At 40.5% G+C, this 22,965-nt stretch overlaps 1 protein-coding gene across 1 annotated transcript; it reads left to right on the forward strand.

Moving 5' to 3' along the window:
• The first annotated feature begins 619 nt into the window (after positions 1-619).
• PIK3R4 (phosphoinositide-3-kinase regulatory subunit 4) lies at positions 620-22,737 on the forward strand. The gene is made up of 19 exons (XM_042888842.1): positions 620-1,397; positions 2,657-2,790; positions 2,979-3,561; positions 5,024-5,158; positions 6,932-7,153; positions 8,878-9,051; positions 9,815-9,960; positions 11,861-12,064; positions 12,846-13,047; positions 14,015-14,214; positions 14,553-14,763; positions 15,536-15,701; positions 16,477-16,641; positions 17,763-17,974; positions 18,243-18,374; positions 19,784-19,884; positions 20,872-20,960; positions 21,402-21,510; positions 22,105-22,737. Exons 1-19 carry the CDS (start codon positions 668-670, stop codon positions 22,273-22,275), a joined length of 4,086 nt encoding a protein of 1,361 aa, XP_042744776.1. The 5' UTR covers positions 620-667; the 3' UTR covers positions 22,276-22,737.
• Positions 22,738-22,965: the final 228 nt, after the last annotated feature.

Here is a 22,965-nt window from a genome sequence, read left to right on the forward strand (position 1 = left end):
CTGCTCCCAGGTAACAGTGTTGGGATGGGAGTTAAGTTGTACCAGGGGAGGTTCAGGTTGGATATGAGGAAGAATTTCTTCTGAGAAAGAGCAGTGATGCAGTGGCACAGGCTGCCCAGGGAGGTGGTGCAGTCACCGTCCCTGGAGGTGCTCAAGAACCGTGTGGATGTGCCACTGAGGGACGTGCTCAGCGGGCATGGTGGGGGAGTCTCTGATAACGGGGATAAGAAAAAGCTACCCCCAGGTCACCGCCGAAAAGCTCCCCGACCCCAGGCCGACATGCCGGCGCAGGATGTGAGCTCACGGCACCGCCCCGTCCCCGCCCAGCTCATGGTGCCGGTTCCGCCGCTCTCAGTCCCGCCTCGCTGCATCCCGCGGCCGGGGGTGTCCCGGCTCTGCCAGGCCGGGCGGGCTGCGCCGGGCCGGGCCTGGCCGGTGAGCGCCACGAGGGGCCGCGGTGCCGCCCGAAGCTGGGGCCGGTGGGGGAGCCCAGAAAGGGGCGGGAGTGGCGGCGACGGGGCCCTCGCGGGACCGCGGCCTGGGGGAAGCGGAGGCTGCGCGGGAAAGGGGGTAGATCGCGGTCGGGCCGAGCCTATCCGGGTTGAAACGTTCGTTGTCTTTTTCCCGAGGTGGACGGGTGCCGCCCGTCGCTGCAGGAGGGGCCACCATGGGGAACCAGCTGGCTGGCATCGCCCCGTCGCAGATCCTCTCGGTGGACAGCTATTTCTCTGACATCCACGACTTCGAGTATGACAAAAGCCTGGGGAGCACCCGCTTCTTCAAGGTGGCCCGAGCCAAGCACCGGGAGGGGCTGGTGGTGGTGAAGGTGTTTGCCATCCAGGACCCGACCCTGCCCCTGACGAGCTACAAGCAGGAGCTGGAGGAGCTGAAGATCCGGCTGCACTCGGCACAGAACTGCCTCCCCTTCCAGAAAGCGACCTTGTCCGAGAAGGCCGCCATGCTCTTCAGGCAATACGTGCGGGACAACCTGTACGATCGGATCAGCACGAGGCCGTTCCTCAATAACATCGAGAAGAGGTGGATCGCTTTCCAGATCCTGACGGCGGTGGACCAAGCGCACAAATCTGGCGTCCGCCATGGGGACATTAAGACTGAAAACATCATGGTGACCAGCTGGAACTGGGTTCTTCTGACGGACTTTGCCAGTTTTAAGCCAACTTATCTTCCTGAAGACAACCCTGCCGACTTCAACTATTTCTTCGACACGTCGCGGAGGAGGACGTGCTACATCGCTCCCGAGCGCTTTGTCGATGGCAGCATGTTTGCCACGGAGCTGGAAAACATGCGAGATCCCTCCACTCCTCTAGTAGACCTGGCCAACAGCAACCAGCGAACAAGGGGGGAGTTAAAACGTGCAATGGACATCTTTTCTGCAGGTACTGAGAGAGATCCGTGTGGCCTTCATGATTGCTGGTCAGGGGTGCAAAGAAGCTTGTTATTTTTTTTGTTTGTTTGTTCTTTTTACTTTTTATCTTTTGCTTTTTGATTACAGCAGGCCTGGAGAACAGCTTGTGGAAAAAAATTGCTTACCTTAAGCATTAGAACTGGTCTCTAAATCTTTCAGTCACAGAAAAAGTACAGGCACAATAGAGTAAGCTGCATGACTTAAATGCATCCCCATGTTATCTGAGGAGCGCAGTCAGTCACCATTCTGTTACAGCTTATCTCTGCCCTGGAAAAGAGGTGGCTCTATAGGCCACAGACTGTGATCATCAGGTGGTTGAGGTCCTAGGGATGCAGTGTATGTTTCATGGGACCATGAGGAGGAGCCAGTCAGTGGCACAGTTAAGATCTGACTGCTTGGGAACAGAGCTGCTTTCCAGCACAATTTGGCAATATTAGCTTCAGAATCTCCTTGTCATTATATTTTTCCCAAAAGCAGGAAGTTGGATAACTCAGTAAGCTCCTGTCATGGTTCCACTCAGAAATTCTTGATAGAGTCCTGCTGTGGGAGCCTGTCCTGAGTCACAGGATTGTTTTGAGTCATATGTTTGGCCTGTTAGAAAAAAAATAATTAAAACCTGAAAGTTGAAGTAATGGTTACTTAGCTTTCACCAGCCAAGTTTCCAGGCTGCTCCACTGACAGGACAAGATCCTAACCATGGAAAGCAAACTGCAGGAACGGGACACAAGCCTTTGAAGAGGACATGCATCATACACACAACAGGGTGCCATGCCTGCCAATCTTCTTATTTCTCACTGTTCTTAGGAACTTGTTTGAGTGAATGTATGCTGCCCTTAGCATTACTGTTCTTACTTTGACCTCTTGCTTAGTCCATGCTTGATTTACTGGCACTCTTCCCTGTAACGGTGATGTGGGTTCATTTTCTGATATATTTTCCATTTGGCAGGTGGTTGAAATCAGTACCTCATGTTTCCTAATTGCAAAATTCTTTGCTGTTGGCATGTTTGAAATAGAATGCCTGAGAGGCATTTCAGAGGCAAAATACCTGGGAGGCAAAAGCCAGTTTTTAGAGATGGAGATGCTACCCCTTTCCACAAGTTAATTAGTCAGCTCATTAGCCTTGTTTTTAATCAAGCTAAGGTTCACATAGGATCTGTTTTTATCTGTGTACAGAAAACAAAATTTCTGTTTGCAGTTCCCTCACATCTTTGACTTTTTTTTTCCCCCCAGGCTGTGTAATAGCAGAGCTGTTCACAGAAGGCGTCCCCTTGTTTGATTTATCTCAGCTTCTGGCTTACAGAAATGGCCTCTTTTCCCCTGATCAAGTCCTAAACAAAATTGAAGACCGCAGTATCAGAGAGCTGGTAAGGGTGGGCTGCAGCATCAGAACCATTTCTGTGGTCTGTGTGTAGTTTATTTCACCTCCTTTTGTGACAAATTGCTTGGTGATTTTGACTGTGAGTTTGGGTTGTTGTTTTTTTTTTTTTGCATTATGAATGTCTAAACCATTAATCTTTCTCTCCTGCTCCCTCCTTCTTCTGCCTTTCTCAAGGTCACTCAGATGGTCCATCGGGAGCCAGATAAACGTTTAGCAGCTGAAGATTACTTGAAACAGCAACGTAACAATGCGTTTCCTGAAATATTTTACACTTTCCTTCAGCCTTATATGGCCCAGTTTGCCAAGGAAACATTTGTATCAGCAGATGAGCGTATATTGGTCATACGTAAAGATCTGGACAACATCATTCACAATCTCTGTGGCCATGATCGCACGGAGAAAGCTGAGGGAGAGACCAAAGAGAATGGGCTGGTTATCCTAGTGTCAGTGATAACTTCCTGTTTACAGACTCTCAAATACTGTGACTCAAAACTGGCTGCTTTGGAGCTGATTCTTCATTTAGCACCAAGATTAAGTGTTGAGATTCTTCTGGATCGTATTACTCCTTATCTGTTACATTTCAGCAACGACTCTGTGCCCAGAGTGAGGGCAGAATCAGTGAGGACACTAACTAAAGTTCTTGCTCTCGTCAAAGAGGTGCCACGCAATGATATTAACATTTACCCAGAGTATATCCTGCCAGGCATTGCACACTTGGCCCAGGATGAAGCCACTATCGTCAGACTTGCATATGCTGGTAAGCAGAAATCCATCAAAACTCCAAATCCTCTTTTTAATGTTCTTCTTTCACTGTTTTGTGTGCTCACAGCCAAGGTAAGGGCCTGCTGTTCAGGGAAGTAGCCCTGCCTCTGTTCTCTAGATAAACAAGGACATAACAAGTAAAAGTACTTCTCCTATCAACCATGTATTAACATATGCATGTGAACAGAGCCTGCCCACCCTCTGCAGATTTAATTAATTTACCTTAGTTCGCATTTTGCTAGCTCAGATTGATTGCTTAGAGTGGCCCAACTGAAATTAGTAAATATGAAACATACGTAAAGCATCAATTTGTTGTTATATTTCAGTTGCTTTCCCACAGAATGAAATTTGGTGTTTAGGGCTGAGATTATCTGCTATGTAATAGTCTGGCTTATACCTTCAGAGATGTTTTCTTTGTATGTTTATTCAGATATTTGAATCGTGGTGGTTCAGGAAGCAATTTTGTAACAACACTCTTATTTACTATTTACCTCTTACTGGTATTTGCTTTGACCGTTTTGTTTACAAAAGCACAATTCAGTTGACAATGTCCCAGGTGATGTGTTTGTGTGGCTTTTTTTTTTAAGCTAACTATACTGATTGAGCTCACTGTCAAAGGCATGGTGTAGATGGTGAGTCGAACCAGATAGCTAAGTCTGGTTAGGTTGCATTCAATTCAAACAGTTTTCTTTTAAGAAAGCAATTGAATTTCAATAAGCTAATAAGTAAATAAGAATATCAGGCTGACTTTAAAAATATATATGTGAGTTCAATGATGTTAACACACCTTTTGGAAGCAGTGTGACTGGTGACTTACAGGATTTAATGCAGGCTGTGTGCAGTTTCCATTGGCATGTTGATGTTGTCTTGGCCGAGACTCAGAATGGCTGCTTACGTGGGACATAAGCCCTGGCAGGGTTATTCTTGTGCCAGCCATTGCCTGACCCGTATGGCCCGAGTTACTCCAGCAGCTTCCAAACACTGCAGGATGGTGCCAAATGGCATGGATAGACAAAGGGACAAATGTCTTCAAATTGGATCCCAGCCCTCAAGGGTAACCCCAAGGATACAAATCCTGGCATAGTGGCATGTTGTTGTTTGGGGTTGTTATTAATTGGCCTTTCAGTTCTATCAAGCTACGTAGTCATCCACCTGAGATAAGGTGGTATTTTGGGCTACTTTAGAAGACTAAAATTAGTTGCAGTTACATTTGATATCCTTATAACTTTTCCACTCATTTACACAGTCTTACTGTGACAGGATGTGTCCCTAGGCACAGCAGAGCTACCAGGTACAAGTCCCTGAAGTACATTTTCAGAACATACTGTGTCATTTCAGTGCTATTTGCCCATCCTGACTGGTATTCCGAGTGGTTTTAATATCTCATAAGGGGACCATCAGAAGTCTGTAAATTGGCAAATTAGAACAATTCTAAACCAAAATGTTTTCCTTTGCAGAAAACATAGCTTTGTTGGCAGAAACAGCTCTAAGATTTCTGGAGTTAGTCCAGCTGAAAAACCTAAATATGGAAAATGAACCAAATGGTGAAGAAATGGATGAAACGTCTCACCCTAGTGATAACTATGATACAGGTAATGTCACTTCCACTTACCTGGCCTCTTTGTAATAGCAAATTGTACACCGGAGCTCCTAGGTAGCACTGTTTTTTGTTGTCACTTAGCCTCCCTATAAATGGGAAAAAATGCCTTACCTCAGCTAGTATCTGTCACAAACTGGCGCCTCTTTGTGAACACTATGAAAGACAAAAAGGAAGAAAGGAATGAGCACAGTTCTCCAGAAGTTCTCAAGGTATTTGAGGCTGGCTAACTGTATATCCAACTTTGTGGTCCCTTCAACAAGTCAGCTCTGTTCCAAATACCACTTCCACTGATGTGCTTGGCAGGGTTGACTTTGAAAAATCTGACAAGTTCTGGCATAGTCACAGTACTGTATTTTTCAGTCGTTCTCTTCCCCAACTGTTCATGTGCCTGGCTATTCTTGTTTATTGTCTGCAGATGCCAAAAATGTGGGTGTCTCTGACAGTAATATGGTCATCTGTGCTATTGTTACTGTTGCACAGAGTTGTTTGGTGGGTTTTTTTCCTTCCCTTGGCAAGGAGGGGTGAGTAATAAGTGGACTATGTGTCAGCTTCAATCCCTTTTGTAATACATATGTTTCTTGAATAATACTGAGCAAGTTTTCTGAACTGAGAAGCTTGTGGTTAAAAACACACACATCTATTCTGGGGCAAGTACATGAACCTACAACTGATTTTAATTGGTGAATTTCTCATGCATACACCGTTTGGTAGCGAAAAAGACATGCTTCAATTATATTTTAAATAGCTGCAGAAGGATACTTTAAAAAAAATTCCTTTTAGTTCCTTCGTGTAAGCCATTGGGCGCTCACAGTTGTCCATCTTACAGGCTCTGCTCCTAAGAAACACTGTCCTGTATTACCCATCTAGCTGGGACATGAAAGTAGTGATGCAAGGGAGAAAAAAAATTGAATGGTTCTATTATTTTCATGCTTTCAGAAACTAAGGCTGAGAAATTTGAACCCAGAAGGCAACTTTTCCACGTGACTGACAAAGTGTTTTGGAAAGTAAATTAGCTGTCTGCCTGTGGGCAAATGGCAGTTACCCCTGCAAAGCTGGAATAGCAATATCTGAATTTTGTGCAATTTGCTTGAGAATTTCCATTGTGGGTTTCAGTATTAGCTTATGCATCCATGATATTGTTATTTCTACTTAATGAATTTTTTTTCTCAGTTGCACCACAGAACAGAAGCAAGGGGTGAGATCACTTTCATTTTTTTGCCACTATTGTTAGCTCAACTGCTAGGAATTTGTAACGTTGCAAGTGCTCACGTTTTCAAGTATTGTTTATTTCTCTCTGACCTTAATTAAGCCAGTCTACCTCCCTAAATAAAAACATGCTCTTGTCGATTCACAGATTTTACAATTGATGGTCAAATGGACACCTAAAACCAGAGTTGTCTTGAAGCACCTTTAACACAGTAATATTGCCGCTGACCCATCTGATGCTTTTTCACATCTGCATTTCATTTTTAAACAAAATGAGTTGGATCATCTTAGCTGAAATTAAGACAAATGTAGAATTGCATTTCTCTGGCACTGTTGTCTCACATTTCTGTAGTCTGACTTTGCCACTACCCTCATGCTTAGTCTGAAGTCTTTCGTAAGCCAGTCCTTGGAATTGCTGAGATTCTGTTGCATTATTTATCTTAGCAAGTTTTTCTATGGTGTTTTTCAGGATACCAGTTTAACTCCTTTAGCAACATGCAGTATGTGTGCACATCCTATTTCTCAGCAATCTAATTGTTCACTCTTTTGTCTCTTGCAGAGCTGCAAGCTTTGCACGAAATGGTCCAGCAGAAAGTTGTCACTTTGCTGAGCGACCCAGAAAATATTGTGAAACAAACACTAATGGAAAATGGAATAACACGTCTCTGTGTGTTTTTTGGACGTCAAAAAGCCAATGACGTTCTTCTATCTCATATGATCACTTTCTTAAATGATAAGAATGACTGGCATCTTCGAGGAGCTTTCTTTGACAGCATTGTGGGTAAGGGTTTGGTTTCAGCCAAACAGAATCATTTTTTCATATCTTGGAAACTGCTAAGCCATTTCTTCTAAAGTTGTATGTAATTTTTAGGAAGTGACATGCTGAATTGTTGTGTAAATGTTTCTCTATGGAGGGAAGAAGAAACCATCTAAATATAAGTAGCTTTTTTTGTTTCTTACAAAGGAGACTGACAGATCTAAGATCAAGTTAGATTAACATCAACAACAAAATTTTAATTCTGTTTATTTTTACTTTTTATTTTTTTAAATCTTTCCTGAAGCTGCTAATTGAAAAAACGGAATTATGACAAATATATGCTAAAATATCTGCAAGCCATCTAGAAGATGCATCACTTTACATGTGTGCATGGTCCCGTTCCTCAATAAACCTGTTTGTGTGATAAAAATTTTGTGCTGATTACCACATTAGAGTAGAAGTGAAGAAGTTATTTAATGAGTAAACTTGATTGTGATGGGAAGCCATCTAATTGTGTGATATTTGTCAATCCCCAGTAACTGGGTTAGAAGCAGATACAGTTACCTGTCTGTGCTGTGTATGACAACAGCAACAATAAGCCTGAGTTATTTGATGAAAAAACAACTTCTCTCTTGAGAATGACCAGAGGAGTTGCCTGGTTGCTTGCAAGAAGCAATGTCAGCTTGATGGACATAAAGCAAAAGGAAGGATCAGAATTTCAGTGAAGTCCATCTCCCTGGCAGTTGCCAGAGATTAATTATATTAGATGGGTTACTAATCCAAGGAAGCAATCCCAGATGACAGTTTCATGTGGACACTGGCTGGTTGTTGTGTGGGAAAGGAGAAGAAAAGAATAAGAAAGCAATTTATTTCTGATGAGATGTGGCTGTTAAGTTTTGGTCCATGAGCTTCAAAGGGATTGCATTAATTTTACTTTTAATCTTGGCTTCTTTCAGAGATTTTTGAATTATATTTTAAAATTGAATTTATTTTTGAAACTAGGGGCTAGGTGGCTTTGTGGTGGTAAAGAATTAGAGAGTAGCTAACTAACTAAATCTTGAGGCCATGTCAGACAGGAAAAGTTTTAGAAGATTGTTATAAAAGATTCTTTTCAACTGTTGGCAATTATTGTAGTAGGTAAATGAATGTATTTTAAAGACGTTCTTTGCTGATAACTAGTCTAGTATCCAGTTCAGCCTTTCAGGAAGCTGAATGCTCGTCAAATAACCATTGCTGCTAAATTAAAAGACAAAAGTCCTGCTAACATTCTTTCATCAGTGCTCATTTACCCTTTCCATGGGTACAAATGCAGGCATTGCATCCCCACCCTTAGGAGTACTGCTGTTTTTGCCTCGCTGTTTCAGACTTGTGCTGGCCTGCTGTGTGTTTACATCTGTGCCTGACCTCTGGGAGGACTTCAGCAGGCACAGAGATGGGTTTTAGTCAAACAGCTTTCAGAATATTTGTCTAACTTTGTTTTTCCATCAATTTTAACAAAGATTGTGTCTTCTACGTTTACTTCTGTGTGAGTACTGGGTTTTGTAAGACTGAGGCCTTGAGATTTGCTTCCTGCATTGCTATCTCAGTAAATGCACGTATTTCTTGTTTTGATAACTTTCTTGGAAAAAGCTCACTGAATCTCTGTATACTGTTGGACTGAAATTTAAACTTCAGAGAGGAAAAGCAAAGAAGCGTTACTTTGGATTTTTATGTCTTTGCTGTTTGTTTGTTTGTTTTAACATTTTCAGGTGTTGCTGCTTATGTTGGCTGGCAAAGCTCCTCGATACTGAAGCCTCTGCTTCAGCAAGGACTCAGTGATGCAGAAGAATTTGTCATTTATAAGGCCCTCAATGCTCTTACTTGTATGTGCCAGTTAGGGCTCTTGCAAAAGCCTCACATTTATGAATTTGCTTGTGATATTGGTAAGTTGAAATGCAGGTGGTTACCTTGTTTTCCTATTAATGAAAACTTCATACTACAGAAAGCTTCATGGCCAGCTTAATATAAGTTTCATAGCCTAACTGTTCAGTATGCAAACCTGTAGTACTCTTTTAGGGTTTACTCAAATTAGACATGCCCAGAATTTGCTAGCTGTTTATCAACCAGCTAGTCTTTTGAGACTTTATCTTTTATGGCTTTTCAAAAGCATTCAGAATCTGGGGCAGGTGATCTGTGGTTTTATATCTCATGACTGGATGCTGTCCCTTGATTACAACTTTGTAAAACCCATGTAATTGAGATGGACTTCTGAATCCAACAGGAGAACATTAGTTATCTCACAGTATAAATAGTGACTGTTCAAGGAAGAGTAGGGAAGAAGGAATGAATAAACTATTTACTTAAAAACAAAAACAAATCCTTGGTACTTCAATTTTTTTTAACTGCCCAAATTAAGGTTAGCATTTATTTTTGGGTTAGTCTCCTCGTTGTCAACTCCAGACTTGCAAAGAAGTGAAATGAATAGATAGTAAAAATATTCTTTCTGGCAACAGCAAGGAAGCTCCGCACCACTGGCCCAGTAAAGTTGATAAAATAATTTTCTCATTTCAGGTGTCAATTGTAGTGCTCTGCTGGAGGAAAGGCTGAAGTTGGGGTTGGTTCTAGGGGGAGGAAATGACATTGCAGGCTGCCTTTTATAGGATGGTCCCCTCTTTAATTTGAACTCTAACAGTAATTTTCTTTCAGCACCTTTCCTGTGCCATCCTAATCTTTGGATACGTTATGGTGCAGTGGGATTTATCACTGTGGTTGCACAGTATCTAAATATTGCTGATGTCTACTGCAAGCTAATGCCATACCTCCATCCCTTTATCACACAACCAATAATACAGGTAATGCTTCAAATATTAATGTGAATATTCCCTGACCAGTCATAATTCTGTGGTCTGTTGTTGCCATGGTGCTGGCTGTAAGAACATTAATTGCTTTGTCATTCTTTCTGTTTTTTGTTGCTTTTTTTTTTAAGGGCAGATTTTTTTGGGTTGTTGTGTTTTTTTTTTATCTCTGCTGGCAAACATGAATGGCCATTGCCATTTGTGATTTATCAATTCAAGACTCTCATTGCTTTGCCAAGACAAAGGGCAGAGTGCTCAGCTTGTGTCTAGGAATGGCCTGCATGACGCTGGCAGTGTTTGCATGGACATCTTTGCATACAGCTTTAGGACCTGTAGAATTCATCTCTCAAGTATTTAAGTAGATAAGAAGCAGCTGCATTACTTGCATTGAAGTGTGCAATGTGTATTTAATGTTTGGGGTTTTTTTTAATCACACAGTTGGTAGTTTAATTAAAATAATATTTTTCTTTTCTTCCTAGATAGCTACTGCAGTAGTACTGCACTGGTTGATAGATGTCTATCTTGTTCATTTAGTACTTTATTTTCTCACTCTACTGTATAAATCTTTGCTTTCCTTTGCAACACTACACAGAATATACAAGTCATATTGAGTTGGATCAGACTACTTTTGAATTTATTTTTCATGTAAATAGTCTGCTTTGAGGAGCAAGTTATAGTAATGAGGTCTTATGGCATTGTGAAGGAACAACCCCATCCCACTCCATTGTTTTTAGTATTCCAACTTTTATACAAATATTTATATCATAATTTTGGGCCAAAATGGTTTGGCCATTTAACTCAAGGTCAGTAACTAGGTGGTCTGTTTTGCCCAATTTTGGTCAGTATCGCCCAATTACTTGCTACCACCATCTTCAAATCTAGTCTTGAAACAGGAGAGATCAAGAACTGAAACAAATGTATAAACTCAAAGGAGTGTTAGGTCTGCAAGTAGGCTGAACTGAGTACAAGAATTTTTGTCCAGATGTTCTCTGGACACAAACAGACACTGAATCACCATCTGTGAGAACAGAAAGTTGTTTTCTGTTACAGTAATGAACAAACTTCCCCAAACTTAATGGTTCTAAATGATGCCTGAACTCACTAGTTTCTTGTGACTGTTTGCTATTCTCTAAGTATGCTTTTGAGGATTACTTAATTACATGTTTTTATACATACCGTTGTATACATCAAAGAAAAGCCAGTAATCTGATACTGGGAAAGAGCTTTTCTATTAAGTATTTTTACAAGGTAAATGTAAGACAGTTCTGAAATATTATTGTATTTGTAGTAGAATTTTAGCTCAGTCAAGTTAATGTTCTGAGACTGCTGGGGGAACAGAAAGAAAATGGAGAAAATTTGACATAACCAACATAAGGAAAGATCTAGAAGTTGTATGTACGTTATTGGCATGGTCATGTTTAATTTCATGTCATAGTGTGATTGATTTTTTTACTTACCGTTACTGTAAGCTTGAAAGCATGTCCTCAGGATCATAGAATCACTAAGGCTGGAAAAGATTGTGTAGGTCAACCATCAACCCCTCACCATGCCCACTAAACCATGTCCCTCAATGCCACATCTACCCTTTTCCTGGAAACCTTCAGGGATGGTGACTCCAGCACTCCTCTGGGCAGCCTGTTACGGTAATAGGACAGAGCCAGAAAGTAGCTTTTAAACAAGCCTTCAGAGCAAGAGTTGGTTTGGGTTGGTTGTTGTTGTCATTTTTTTCATTTGTTCGCTTGCTTGTTTTTATATTAACATTCACTGCTGTCCAATTGCCAACCTGTAGGCTAGGGGAAAAAGTAGACATGATACCTACAGCACTTTAATGCTACATTTCCCCATATTTAATGGATATCTTTCTTCCCATTGACTGATTTCTCTTTTTGAATTGCAGATAGATAAAGAAATAGTCCTGCTAAGTGTGCTTAAAGAGCCTGTCAGCCGTTCCATATTTGATTATGTCTTAAGATCAAAGGATATCACAAGTCTTTTCCGACACCTTCAGATGCGTCAGAAGAAAAGGAATGGTGTTCTCCCAGACTGTCCACCCCCAGAGGACCCTGCCATTGCACAGCTGCTGAAGAAGCTACTTTCACAAGTGATTGTTTTTCATTCGTACTTTGGAAGTCAGGGTTGAGGCTCTTGGGCTCTGTATGTCTCTGCAGCAATCTTGCGGTTGCTGCTTTTAGAGGATCCCAGTCTGGGGGTCAGTAGAGTTTATTGGACAAAGAGTTCAGAACCGATGGAAGATTCTTAAAAGATCTCTAGAAAATAGGGCAGCTTTATGTCTGAAATCACCACATATATTTTCTTTTTGAAGATTTCAGTGGTGTGTCTTAGATTTCAGACGCAATATATTAGTGGTGCAGAACATAGGCTATGTAACGTGCTGGAGAGAATAGTGTGCATTTGTTAAAGAGGCAGACATGCAAATAACAGTGTTATTAATAACCGAAGGAAGGTGAAAAGTTTTGAAGTTTGTATGTGAAAAGGGGAACAGTAAGAATCAACCACATGAAGTAGTGAGAACCAGGAAGAGGAAGGACTGCAGCCAAGTGTGTGTGGTGTTCTTTTACCCCAGTGTTTGTGGGCTGTAGGCATAGCCTAGGTGGCAGTTAAGCAGATTGCACCAGATGGTGATCCAGTATTAAATGCAGCTCTTCTCTCACCTTTCTTCCTCACCTGAGGAAGAAAGATAAAACTACAAGAACTTGCCCAAAGTTTCAAATTAGTAATAGACTGGTGTCTTGAGTTTTGAGGATGTGCTCCATCTCTTCGCTTCTGAGCCAGTCACTTAATTTTACCACTGCTTGCATCTGCATGCCTTGATGCATTTTCTTTTTCAAAAAAATAATAATATATTTTCTCTTACTCTGTAGGGGATGACTGAGGAAGAAGAAGACAAACTGTTAGCACTGAAAGACTTTATGTTAAAATCGAATAAAGCTAAAGCCAATATTGTGGATCAGAGCCACCTGCATGACAGCACTCAGAAAGGAGTGATTGATTTGTCAGTTCTGGGAATAATCAGGAGACAAGTGGATCTGGTTAAAACAAAGCAGGAGCCTGATGACAAACGTGGTTGGTATATTTTGTAGTCTATCTAGATAGAATTAATTTACTCAGTTCATCCTACATAATTATTGCCACCCTCACTGAATTAGCAATAAGGAAACCTAGCATGGTTTCTCGATAGTATGCTGCTATATGAAACATGAGGTTTGGTGATGCTCTCTGCAACAGTGAAAGATGAAATATTTTGCTTGTGAGAGTACTCGGAATACAGAAATATCTGCAAGCTATGTAACTATTGCCATCTTATTTCCAGGATTAAGAGGCTTGTCTGCAAGTGGTTTCCATCTAATTTTAAAGGGACGTATACATAAGAACAGGATTTTTCATTTTTGTGCATCATGTGGAGCCAGGAGTGGACAGGATTTAAAAGTTAGTGTGTACAGTCGGTGTTTGGACTGATTTCTTTCACCTAGAACTCTTGCCTATAAAGTCTTTATGGCTTTAACTTTTCTTCACTAATTTCATCCATGTTTAATTAGTCCCATGTTTTCATTTCACTGTATGTTTTTTGCAGTTTTAAGTGACTCCAAAGGAATGGTGAAAATAATTATTTCTTCTTTATAGATAGCATTCTTTAGTCTACAGTTGATCATTTGCAACAATTTATCTGCTGTTCCATTACCAACTTACTTCTGACTTAAGCCAATAAATGAGTAACTCTCACAAGGAAAAATTTTTCATGTGGATTCTTGCAGCTTTCTAGATGGAAAAAAAATCATGATATTGGAATTAATTACTACATGAGTCAGCTGCAAGATTAGTAAGGGTAAACAGAACACTTGCCACATGTTCAGCCCTGTCAGCTGACATAAACAACCTAGCAGTAGTTTTTCTCCATTAACTATATGCAGATAATAAATTGGTGTGTATACACTGGTCTCACGTCTAGTCAGAAAGTAATGAGTGAGGGCTGCCATGACTGTATTACTTTTTTTTTGCTCCCTTTCCTCCCCTACCTCCCAACTCCTTATAGCTAGAAAACATGTAAAGCAAGACTCAAATGTAAATGAAGAATGGAAAAGCATGTTTGGGTCTCTGGAACCACCCAGCATCTCCCAGCCAATACCCAAAGGACACGGGCAAACTGCTGATCTGGAAGCTATCCAGGCTGGGAAACCACTTCGTTCAGAGTCCTCAGCTGGCATTTGCACCACTTTGTCATCCTCCCCACAGGTACTGCTGAAGAACACTGTCTTTGCATAGAATCATTTGAGTTGGGAGAGACCTCTAAAAGCCATCTAGTCTAACTCCTGTGAATGAACAGGGACATCTATAGCTACATCAGGTTGCTCAGAGCCCAGTCCGTGCTCTTATATGAATACTTTTGCATGTTGTAATTGTTTCCAAAGAGATGTTTTTGATTGAATTTTTGTCATGATGGCTCTAAAATACAAAGTTAATTGTCCCTAGTATTGTTGCCTTTGTATATTTGATTAAAACTAATCACTTCTGCAAGCCTTTACCTTTGTAATATGTAAGGCATGTATTTGTAAGTGCTCATCTTCTTACAGGCAACTGATGGAACAGTTGTTCAACCCAGGAAACCAGCGGTCCAGGTACTGAGCAGCACAGTTTCTCCATCTGCATACCAGTTACGCATCACCACCTGCAAAACTGAACTGCAGCAGCTGATTCAGCAAAAGCGAGAGCAGTGTAATGCAGAAAGAATTGCCAAACAGATGATGGAGAATGCTGAGTGGGAGAGCAAGCCTCCACCTCCAGGTAAATCACAGGCCACCAGGGCCAATAGACAGATGCACAGAAGAAAAATGTTTTGAGTTAAAACTTAATTATCTTGAGGAAAAAATGCAAAGCGTTAGGAAAACAGGAGATTTTAGGAAATGTGTGCTCTTTGTCCACAGCACTTACTTAGAAAAATATCTGCCTGCCTATGAAAGAGGATCTGGAACCTAGATCTTTATCTTTCTGGTCATGGACCCAAGTGACTAGTCTCAAGCTCAGCATGTGCTCTCTGCTCCAGTGAGGTTTCTGAAGCAGGATGTTTACAATAGAGTCTGTGGCAGATTATCTGCCTGATTACAGGTGATCTTTGCACTAGCTTCTCTACAATGTCCATGTGTTTTAAAGGGCTCTTTGTAATTTCACTGAATGCACATGGAACTAATCTAAAAGAAAATACTTAACTGGTTCTGCCAATAAGGCTTAGTGTAGAGTTGAGCAAATAGCCTTTCTAAAAATGCATCACCTGTACCCAATCCCTGAAGACACTCAAGGTCAGGCTGGACAGGGCTCTGAGCACCCTGATGTAGCTGTAGGTGCCCTATTCATTGGAGGAGTTGGACTAGATGGCCTTTAAAGGTCCTTTCCAACTCAAACGATTCTGTGATTCTATGTTTTCAGTGCCTTCTATGCTTTGAAGCTATAATGGCTATTTCCCAATACGCCTGTTGGTGGGTGAGATCAGGGGAATCTTCATCTTCCCATTAGGTTTCGAAATCAATGCCAGGCTTTGTGATTTGGTTTTTCCCTGTAGGGTGGCGTCCCAAAGGATTGTTGGTAGCTCACCTTCATGAACACAAATCTGCAGTGAACCGCATTCGGGTCTCTGATGAACATTCCATTTTTGCCACTTGCTCTAACGATGGCACAGTGAAAATCTGGAACAGCCAAAAAATGGAAGGAAAAACCACTACAACCAGGTAGCTTTAAAACTCACGGAGCTGCTATTTTAGTCTGTTTTTTACCATAGAGCTTGGAGAAAACTGAATCATTTGTGGCTATGTTGGAGATTTGCATACTGATATAGACTGGTGTTTCTCTTGGCATACAAACACAAGATAGTAGAAATAGACAGTATTTGCAAGCAAATCTTGTTCTTTCCTTAACTAATTGAAACAGCAAAAGGATTGCTTCAGATTAGTAATTACAGGCTTTTTGATTTCATTTCTGTAAGTAACATTCTGGTGCTATTGCTTAAAGCTGAGTTTTCTTGGAACAGATTAGCTTTCTGATTAACTGTCTCATGCACTGATAGTTGATGAGGAAAGCTGTGTTGTTGGTTGAAACACAGATGGGTGGTTTGGGGCTGACAGTCTCTGTGAGAATTATTTTTGGGAGAAGAGGATGTATCTCAAAATACAGATGCAGTGAACTGTAGTGTCAGTTAAATAACAGTAACTACAGTATGCTGCTTTGATAGAGATATGTGGTAGACTGATGTTCTCTTTGTCTGGTAGACAGATGTGTTCTTTTGCACCTGGAGACTGTCACAACCCATAGGCTCAAAAATAGATGATTAAACTTGCAGAAACAACTCAGGCTTTGCTTTCTAATTTTGAAACTCTTAAAAAGCATTGTTTTCAGAGGTCTCTTGAGCCATTGGTTTTAAATAGGTGTCTGAGAGAAGTCATTCTTATTTAAATTGCCACAAAATACATTTCTTCTTTTTCTGCCCCCTCTCCTTTTACCATTCAGGTCAATTCTGACCTACTCTCGGATTGGAGGACATGTCAAGACTCTTACATTCTGCCAGGGCTCACATTACTTGGCCATAGCTTCAGACAACGGTGCTATCCAGCTTCTTAGTATTGAAGCTTCAAAGCTCCCTAAATCTCCTAAGATTCAACCAATTCAAAGCAGGTATGTACTTACAGCAGTTAAATCTCCCTGCAGAACTCAAGCTGCTAGCGTATGCCTTGCTCAGAGTGTGTTTGCTCCAAGCTCCTGCTGGCTGATCCCAGGCTGTACAGAAGGCTATAGTCCTATCCTGCTTCATAAAGAAGTGCTGAAAGGCAACAGCCCAGGATTGAGGATTTAGAGCTCTTGGTTATCACTATCTGCTGTGTCACTGGACTCATTATGAGTTTGAAACCGTCAGTAAATCTAAATATTTCTAAATTCTTTTATTTATGTGCTGGGTTTGCTCATTTCTTACCTCCCCTATTACCATGTTAATCTCCAAAATAACTTGATTAATACTCTATTAAATAGAAGTCACTGATGGACATTCACAAACATACAATGCATAGTTTGGCTTCAGGCCTGCAAATTGGTCTCCCAGGCTCCTAATACGAGTAATGTGGCAAAGATACGAGGGATGGAATACTATTTAGAGGAATGTTTGGATGTTTTAATGTTTTTTTGTTTTGTTTTGTTTTTAGCCTTCCCATATAAGCAGTTTTGAATATTCGGCACCAATTCAATTGCTTAGTCTTCCAGTTTGAATGAGGGACACATCCAACAGCTCTCTCAGAAACATTTTTCAGCTCTAAATAAAAGTAACCTTTTGTTTTAAACATCCTCTCCTGTTTGAGATTAAGTTCATATATGAAGTAAGCTTAATCTAAGGGAGGTGGAAACTACAAACCAGAGATGTGTTTTCCTTCTGGCATATACTCAGTCACACACAATAAGTGACTGAGCACAGTTCTCTCAGTACAGCAACAGAGAGGAAAAAAGAGATTGTGTGTCCGTGCCAGTAGGCTCTGATAGGTGAATATCTGAGAAACACAGAACACGAGTCTGAGGGAGATACATGATACAGAGACACAGAGCATTGCAAAGAGCTGTTAACAGAAGGCCTGCAGGTGCTATAGACAGAGGTTGATAGAGTGTAAGCATGTGTTGGACTAAGACTGGAGAATTGTTTCTAGCCCTTGAGTAGTAACATGAAGACAATGCTGTTAGTTATTAGCTATTGAAAGGAGTCTTAAACTTGAAAGTACTGTCTGTTTCTAAATCAGTGTATTCTTTTAACCCAGATCCTTGGATTTGAAGGATGATGGCTGTGTGGTAGATATGCATCACTTCAATTCAGGAGCCCAGTCAGTGCTGGCTTATGCTACGGTTAATGGATCTCTGGTTGGATGGGATTTGCGATCTAACAGCAATGCTTGGACACTGAAACATGATTTGAAGTTAGGCCTCATAACTTCCTTTGCTGTGGACATACACCAATGCTGGCTGTGTATTGGTAAGTGTGTATTTCTTATTAGCTGTTTTTTGTTTCCCCACTTTGATTTTTTCCTTTACAATAACTACAGCTCAAGCTTTTGCTCCATCTGATTGACTAGAATATGCCGTTTTTCAAATAAGGGGAGAAAATAACCTCCTGATATATTTGTGGGAAGCAGTCTGTCCTGTAATTACTTGAAGTCCCATCTCCTAGAAATAGAGCACCAGGATATGGACAAAGACCCTTGTAACTGTCCGTCTGACTGTGGACAGCTATCTCTCACCAGGCACAAGCAATGGCACCATGGCATGCTGGGACATGAGATTTCAGTTACCAATCTCCAGCCATTCTCATCCTTCCAAGGCCCGAATCAGACGTCTGCTCATGCATCCTGTCTATCAGTCTTGGGTTATTGCAGGTAAAATATCTTAAACGTACCTCACTGTTGTCAGAATCTGTGATTAAAGAAGCTTCTGTTTCAATTTTTGCTTCAAGCCCTGCTTTATGGTTGTTCTTTCTGTTTGTTTTCATTTATATTTTCTTCCATTGTAGTTTTTCTTGTGTTTTGCTTGGGGAAAGGAAAAAGGGAAAGCTCATGCTTGTATTCTACCACTGTGCCCTTCTTAGCTTTCTAAATGTAAAAAAGGAAAGAGGTAAAAAAAAAAATCTGGTAATGAGCCACTATGAAAACGACAGCTTTTGCAGTTCTTATTTTCTGGAGCATCACCCTCATGATTGTCCCTCCCTGTGTGCTAGCATATCAATTTTTGTAGACAAAATGTTATATAAGACAAAACCCAGAATTATGACGTACATTGAAGTTGATGGGAATTCTGCCACTGCATTCAGTGCCCTTGTAGAGCAGAGACTAAAAGGCTGTTCCATGTCCAGTCCCCACTTAATTGCGACCCAGCTGCTCCTTGGGTTAGAGTTTTCAAAAATCCTACAAGAGTCCTCATCTGGTGTGCTCACAGCTGCTTCATTCTCACTGCACATACCACTGTCATATGCTGTGCTCATACTGGAAAGTACTTCTATGTGTTCACATCAGGAAGATATTCTAAAAAAGACAAGTAGTATAAATTAATACTGCGATAATTAGGTTGATAAAGTTGCTATAAAATGAATTCATAAATAAGATTCCTATTTTACCTAAACTTGCTTCTTAGGTTTGACTAATTCTTTCAGCAATGAACCACGCTGGGACCAAATCAAATTTATTTAAAAGCCATGCAAATAAATGAATGTTCTCTGTGCTTCTTAGTTTTTCTTCCCTGATAAAGAATAAATTGGTGACAAAACTCATTATTTTAAAATCGTATTGAAAAATCCTTGCCTACAAGGTTGATGCCAAACATGTAAACATTCTCTTTAACAGAATTCTTTGCCCATCTACCTTAAATATGGGTGTGAAATGTCATTGTAGCTACTGAATTTGACAACTTTGGATTTGCTATCTTAGTTGCCTATGAATAATCTCTAAAGTCACTGATGACAGTGCCAAACAGGCAGACCATCCATTGCACCTAAAGAAGCATGAGAAGTTATCAAGGGAGAAAATTATGAGGTTTTAATCCTTTTTAAAGAGGGTGGAAGATTAAAGCAGGATTCTGAATTCTCACGAGTGAGGTACTTTACTGAAGCTGCTATCAAGGGATAAAAACAGCAAAACACATGCATGGCTGATAAAGCAAGACTAACAGCTGCTTTGGAGAGCAAGTAAAGAGTGTCTCTATGTCATACCCTCTGTGCCATGTCATTAGAGTGACAAGTGAGAACCAATGCCGCACGTTTTATTTATATGCACTGGCATTATCTTTCCTGTAGCTGTTCAAGGCAATAATGAAGTCTCCATGTGGGATATGGAAACTGGTGATCGACGCTTCACTTTGTGGGCCAGCAGCGCGCCGCCTCTTTCAGAACTGCAGGTCTGGTCTTTTTCTCTTCCTGCTTCTGTTCTGTAGCTGGTCCAGAACAATCTCAGCCTCCATGCTGTGAATCAGTAGTTACATGTCTCTGTGGCCTTGCCAGTTTGCCACCAGGAACATACTCTGGTATTTATTTTGGCACTGTAATTGTTTTGCTGTCAAAACTGAATTCCTTCGGTAAAAAAGTAGCGTAACGTCAATCTTGACTGGTATCTTCCACTGCATGTGGAATGTATCCAGTCATATTCTCACAAGACCTGTCAACCAGGCAAGCCTGAAAGGTCTTAATGAAGCTAAAATTCATGGTATGGCATCTTGTACGTACTTTTACTTGCAGCGTCTGGGAATGTGGGTACTCCATAAGCATCTGTTCTTTCACACATTCCTTTTATAATACAATGCCATTGCTACACTTAACTGTTAGCTTAAAGAATGGAACTCCACTCCCAGGAGTTACTTGGAAAGGAGCAATCTGGGATGTAATAGCAGATAGCTGCATCTTCTATAAATTTTGCAAATGCAGATGTGGAATCTACCTGAACATGAATTTGTATGTGCTACAAGTTTGTCAGGTTCACTTTATTTGATCACTTTGCAAAGTCGAATAGGAAACTTTGTGATTTGTTTTCTGCTGTGTGTGCCTTCCTTAATGCCTTCATGCCATAAAAGTTTGAGAGTTCATGTGCTTCTCAACCAATTTCACCTGCTTGATTCTCTGATGAATAAACTCTCTTATTTGCCATCATTGAGAACTGTTTGGGATCTTGGAGGGTTTAATCTGTAGTGTTGTTCTGTGAGCCACAAGAGACAAAAGGAAGTACTTTACCTTAACATTCTTAGATGTGGCCTATTAATAAAGTAACTAAAACCAAGTTACAAGCATTTGGAAATGGCATGTATAAACGTGATTAAGAATGCACTCCCTTCGTCAAGCACCGCAACAACTTGTGACAGTACTTCTTAATAAATACCTCTTTTTCCTACTAGCCTTCTCCTAACAGCATCCATGGAATATACTGCAGTCCAGCATCTGGTAACCCCATATTACTGACAGCAGGCTCAGACATGAAAATAAGGTAATAAATCCAACAACATTGTTTGATGATCTCCCTTCTAGCCTTGTCTGTGCATTCAGTTTTGCCAACCATTGCAAGAGTAAGCTCTAAGAAGTCTAAACAATAATACTGAAGATGTGTTCACTAGAAAGCGTCAGCGAGCAGAAAGAATTGTTCTCACCAAAATTAGTGCAAACTTCTGCTTTTCTGAAATGCGACATGTACTGTTTTGTACAGTTCTTGATAGGCAGCATAGCAGAAATAAACCCACAAAAATGACTTGTGTAAGCTTGCTATGAATATTGACTTCTCTGCTCCTTTCATCCACTAAGTACACACAGCATGTAGTAATTGTACTCATTTTCACCACAAGAGCAAGACAGGCTTTAAGCAGCCATGTTCAGCTGATTTAAAGAAAAAAAAAAAAAGAGCAATAGTTTTATTGTGTTTCTTTGTGTTTAGGTTTTGGGATCTAGCCTACCCTGAGAGATCTTACATTGTTGCTGGAAGTTCTAATTGCCCGTCTGTGTCATACTACAGGAAGATAATTGAGGGCACAGAGGTGGTTCAGGTACTTTGCTTTGTTTGATAACCTGTTTAGCTTGCTTTTATGATGGCCCTGTGGGCTACATTAACTGCACAACAGCTTTCTTTGCAACTATCTCACTTCTTACAGATGGTATCAGCACAGTGTTTTGACATAGCTAGAAAGAAGTCACTTTAAAAGAAAAAATGTTAGTTATTTTTGACGGAATTAGACTTACCAGATAATACCTGATGCAGAAGCCACGGCTTTGAACCAGTTTTTATAAAACCCTTGGAATGTTAAGATGTGTGTTACTGTAGCTTCTTTTTCCTTATAGGAATGTTAAATTGTACTAGTTTGTATGTCATTAAAATAAATATGGGGAACAATGGTGATTTTCCTAATCAGCTGTTAAGTCAGTTCAAAGCAAGAAAGAGGTTTTGTGTGATGAAAAGAAATGAACCAAGAAATAATTATAAGCCATCCATCAAAGGGTGGGAGTTTTTGTTTGTCTGAAGATAACTTTTTTTTTGGTCTTCACAACTTGGAAAACTGTCATGGGGGACAGTGCTCACCTTTCTGTCAATATTTTCTTTTCACTTTTTTCTCTTTTTTTTTTTTTCTTTTTGTTTTGCATAGGAAATTCAGAACAAGCAAAAAATGGGGCCCACTGATGAGACCCCTCGGAAGGGTCCGGAGTCTCTCCCAGTTGGACATCACGATATTATCACAGATATTGCAACTTTCCAGACCACTCAAGGGTTTATAGTAACTGCATCAAGGGATGGAATTGTTAAAGTATGGAAATAAAAGTTGCACTAATATATAGAATGTAAATATTTGTAATAAATAAATGATGCTATAATGAAGTTTTCAAGGACTGTTTCCAGATCATGGAATAGAATGGACTTTAAAAACTATAAAGGGGGTGATAAAATCAGTTATCAGTGTCCTACACCACCCTGTTAAAAGCACTTCTTAATCACTTCTTTTGTTAAAGATGTTTGGTATTAATGGCATTTCCTTGAAAGGCCAAGCAGTTTATGAAGAAATTGTTTAGCTCGGCCTATCCTCCATTATTCTCAAGGATCTTTCAGAAGTTGATGGAAGGAATTCCCACCTTACACGTTGTTCTTGTATAAAAAGGAGAGGGCTGCTACAAGTATGTCAACGTCTGACTGCTGCTGCATTGAATCTGAGAAATGAAATATGAACCAGTGCACTAATGTCCCTGCATATTCTAATAACTGTAATAAAGTCCACTTGAGCTTCCCTGTTTGGTACCTGAGTCTGTTCACTTCCATTTTTCTAATAAGAATGTGTCCTCAGGATTTATTTTTTTCTCTTCAAGATCAACTATGAAAATCCATGGTTGATGGAAATCCAAAATATATGCATTTGTCTAACTTTTAGTGACAAGGGAAAGAACACTTGCTTACATATAAGCAGGCACACTATGAGAATATGCTCCCATCTGTTTCAAGAACTATTGGCAGAACA

Source organism: Lagopus leucura, unplaced genomic scaffold (assembly GCF_019238085.1).
Source record: "Lagopus leucura isolate 7727_CA_CO unplaced genomic scaffold, USGS_WTPT01 Super-Scaffold_100157, whole genome shotgun sequence".
NCBI lineage: Eukaryota > Metazoa > Chordata > Aves > Galliformes > Phasianidae > Lagopus > Lagopus leucura.